The 4,563-nt window shown below is 40.4% G+C and overlaps 1 protein-coding gene across 1 annotated transcript; it reads right to left on the bottom strand.

Annotated features, from left to right (window-relative positions):
- Positions 1-3,272: 3,272 nt before the first annotated feature.
- On the bottom strand, positions 3,273-4,113 carry LOC148693089 (uncharacterized). The gene is made up of 4 exons (XM_088680302.1): positions 3,958-4,113; positions 3,741-3,839; positions 3,572-3,649; positions 3,273-3,488 (listed from the first exon to the last, which is right to left on the bottom strand). Exons 1-4 carry the CDS (start codon positions 4,111-4,113, stop codon positions 3,273-3,275), a joined length of 549 nt encoding a protein of 182 aa, XP_088536428.1.
- Positions 4,114-4,563: the final 450 nt, after the last annotated feature.

Here is a 4,563-nt window from a genome sequence, read left to right on the forward strand (position 1 = left end):
CTGTCAGACTTGTACTTTTTTTTTTTGTAGACCCATTTGGAGCCAATAGGCTTATGACCAGCTGGAAGAAGAACCAAGTCCCAAGTGTGATTACGTTATAACGCATCTAATTCTGTGTGCATAGCTTGTTGCCAGTTTGGATCAAGGATAACGTCAGCATATGTGGTAGGCTCAGATGAACTTGTAATGTTAGCTAAAAATGAATAATGGGCAGAAGAGAAACAAGAGTTAGAAAGAAAATGAGATATGGGATAACGGGTACCTTGTGCAGAACGTGGTGCCAAAGAAGAATGATTGACGTGGTGAGACATATGGTAGTCTTTAGTCCATGCTGGTGGCTGTTTGGGACGAATGGAATACTTGAGAGAAGGTAGAATGGGTGGTGAAGAGATGGGAATATCAAGGTCAGGGAGAGGCATTGAGAGGGGTAGGAAAATATGTAGGGGGTGCAGGATGGGTGGGAAGGTGTAGTGAGGGAGAAGAGGTGGGCACAAGTTGTGGAGGAATGTCGGTGAGGGAGAGAGCATATGGGATATTGGGAGTGGGAGTGTCGTCATGTGGAGCAGCAGTAGATGGGTCAGCGCCAGGTGGGATTAAGGTAGGAGGTTAATCAATGTGATTGGAAGGTGCATGAAGCGGTGGAGGGAAATAGGAAATAGGAGAAAAAGGGGTGGGGTCCTGATTTATGGGGTTAAGGGTAGTGGTATGAGAATCAGGAGATGAAAGATTGGAAAATGGGAATGAAGTCTCATGAAATATTACATCACGGCTGATCAAAAATTTTTTAGTGTCCAAGTTGTAAAGTTTATACCTTTTGTGACCTGTGGGATAGCCAACGAAAACATACTGGTGAGCTCTAGGTTCAAATTTATGGGTAGGGTGGACAACGGTAGCATAACTAAGACATCCAAAAACACGTAGATGCTCAAGGGATGGTGGACGTTTGTATAATAGTTCAAAGGGTGATTTGTTGGAAAGTAATGGAGAAGGTAAACGGTTGATGAGGTAGACGGCAGTGAGTACGAATTCACCCCAAAATATGAGTAGTATGTTAGACTGAATGCGTAAAGCACATGCCACTGTAAGAATATGGCGATGTTTGCGTTCCACGACCCCATTTTGTTGGAGGGTGTAAACACAAGTGCGTTGGAGTTTAATCCCATTTGATTGAAAATAATCCCTCATGGATAGGAATTCAGACCCAATGTCTACTCTGATGGTTTTAACTATGGCATGGAATTGAGTGTGAGCAAAGGTGATAAACGATCTTAAAAGATGTTGTGTCTCAGATTTGTGAGACATTAAAAACACCCAAGTGCATCGACTAAAATCGTCCACAATTGTAAGAAAGAAACGAGCCCCAGAGTGAGTAGGAATTTTGTAAGGACCTCATATGTCACAATGTAATAAAACAAACAGTGCATGAGTTGATATTGAACTTAAAGAAAACAGAAGTCGTGTCTGTTTGGCCAAAGGACAGACACTACAATTATTGTCAAAAGAAATAGCATGAGAAAATAACAAAGAAGAAGCTAATTTGAGACGAGAAGGGGATAGATGTCCCAGTCATTGGTGCCATAAATAGGAAGGATGAGAAACTTGATGAGAGGCAGGTGTCCGGTGTATATGCAACATGAAGTAAAGACCATCACACATCTTACCCGAACCAATCATCTTCCCTGAAGCCAAGTCTTGCAAAACACAAAAGGTGGGAAACAAAATGGCACCACAATTAAGAGAGTCAGTGACTTTGCTAGCGGACATGAGATTGAGATTAAAGGACGGAACACACAAGACATCGGCTAAAGTGATATCAAAATTAAATGGTATTGTGCCAGTGCAAGTGATTAGGATTGAAGAACCAGTGGGCAAGTTAACAACGGGTATAGATGGAGGTTTGGTGGTAGTAAATAAAGTGGAATCAGAAACGATATGGTCGGTAGCTCAGCTATCCAAGATCCATGGCTTAGTAAACACAGAATTAATGGTAGTAATAGAAAGAGAATTCGGACCTGCGGCATTTGCATAAGTGTTTCCATTACCAGAAGAAAGCAAAGAGAGAACATGAGTTAGTTGTTAAATTTGATCAGCATAGAGGGTACTCAACGGATTGGTACTGGTGGATGCAGAAGGGTATGTTGGTTGCAGCATAGATGGCCCTTGAAGACTTGACATGGTTTTCGCTGCACAGGCGGCATGCAAAGGACGTGAAGAAGAGCCCCGTTGCTTTCGGCCATTTTTATTGCCATTTCCTCCATTGGGATTAAGCACCCATGTGCCATTCTTGATTTTGCACCTGTCCTCTGTATGGCCTCTTTTGTCACAAAAATTGCAATGGTATTTTAAAGTGCGGCAATTATCGACGGTGTGTCCCTCTCGGTTGCAATGATCACAGCCCTGGTCAGAACGAGTTTGTGCTGCAGCAGCAAGGGAAAAATTATCAGAATTTATTGTGCAAAGGTTGTGAAAAATGACCTTGCGCAACGAATAAGTGCAAATTCGTCACGCATCTAAACAATTGTGCGACGCTTTAGTACTCGTTGCGCGAAAGTTATACAGACAAAGGCTTTCGTCGTACGATATAAAAGGGTACAAGTGTGCTTTGTGACGACAAATTTCTGGGGACGTCAACAATTTGTCTTGAAAAAAAATTGTGAAACGAAATATTTAAGCGGTGCGTGGTTTTGAGTGACAAAGACGCACATGGTAATAAGCAACGAAGCAAGTAAGATGGGCATTGTTTGGAGTGACGAAATATATAAGACACGCGTAATTTTGCGCGATGACCAGTCGGTGTCGTGCAAGTGTAAGTTTTAATGAAAAATAATAAATAGAATAAAAGGAAAATTATAATAAAAAAAAATTTCATACAAATGAAAAAAAAAAAAAAAAGCAAATTAATGAATAAAAAACAATTTTTATTTATAATATAAATAAAAATGTACGTACAAATACAAAGTTTTAAAAGAAAGCAGGAACAAAACTACGAAAAAAAATAGCAGAATAATCTATAGGCAAGTCATTTGGAGGTGCTTGGTAATCTTGCTGCTGGTAGGGGGTAGGGTTGGGGATGGGGTCGAAGGTCGACGAGCTTGATTGTTGTGCATGCTCGGGGTGTAAGGGCTCTGAGGGTGGTGGTGCAGAAAAATCGAGGAGACGTATTTAGGAGGAACTGAGGGCTTGTACAAGCATTGACATTTGAGAATTGTAAGATGCCAACTCACTTCCAGGCCAACGACTTCTTGTGTCAAAGCCATAACCTGGCCTTTTGATTACGAGGATGACGAGGCTTCACTCTCCCGCCGCCTGGCATTTCCCATCCCCCGACAATATATCCTTGGCCTCCAACTAAAAGTCTGGTCCAACGTCTCTATTAGGATGTGATACCCTACATCCTCAAGGGGATCCACAAACTCAATCGGCATGTCTGAGGGAAGCTGGGAGGTGAACTCTTGAAGCACCGACTGACCTTTCTCCACCATAGTCACCTGTGAAAAAAAAACATGGATTTTTAATAGAAAACAATTTGAAATGATTAGTATAAATCTTTAATGCATAAGAAATTACTTACATTTTGGGGCTCAGTCAACTCATCCCTAGGTTGAACATAAACGTCAGCAAAGACGTTGATCTCCGAAAATTTTGAACCCTCCTGAAATAGAAAAAGATAAGGAAAATGTTAGTAAAAAAAAAAAAAATAGCGACATTTTAAAATTGGAAATGAAAGCTGTAATATATACCTTCCGCCATGCCTCCATCCTATTGGAGAAAGGCCTCGACCCCGAATGGTGGAGAAGAGCCTTGTTCTCCTGATTGATCTTGTTCACTTTCGCCTTTTTCTGTTATACAAAAAATAAACGTATTAGTTGTAATACTTAAAGAAAATTAAAAAATAATAATAAACATTAGTAAAAATTAAAAAAAGTAAAATGAAAGAAGTCGTAATTAAAACCACACCATGTAGCCTGGCTCCTGAAAATGACTGCAAAGCCAAACCCAACTATTTTGTCGGTCCTCGAACTCTTTCGGGCAACCCTCCTTGAAATATTGGTGCAGGTCGCTCTTCCACTGGTTGTAGCATTCAGAGAATAAATGATTAAGGTACGCCAACATGTCCTCGTTCATGTCCTCCAAATTGTAGTTTGTCTGTAATGTAACAAATATTATGATAGTATTAGTAATAAAAGATAGTAATAAATATAAATATATAAATTTGACATTAAAATCATTAAAAATGCGACGCTACTTACCGACTAATGATTGCGCACCGTGTTCTTCATCATTTTCGGCATCGCCTTTCAACGTCGTGGGCCAATGCACTATTCTGCTCTGCCATTGGTGTTGTCCGATGTCGCTCACCATATCCGATTATGATACGATCGTTTGTCACCTGGGTGACCTTCGCAGTCTTCAATTGCCGACAAGGTCCCTGGGTGTTTTTCTTCACTGCAAAGAAATGAAAAAAATAAAACATATTAACCCAAAACTAATAACAAATCCTACTAAAATTTCGGCATAACCTCCCCTATCATTAAAACATTTTCCAAAACCCTGAAAATAACA

Source organism: Pyrus communis, chromosome 11, assembly GCF_041283825.1.
Source record: "Pyrus communis isolate YQ-2024b chromosome 11, ASM4128382v1, whole genome shotgun sequence".
Classification (NCBI taxonomy): Eukaryota; Viridiplantae; Streptophyta; class Magnoliopsida; order Rosales; family Rosaceae; genus Pyrus; species Pyrus communis.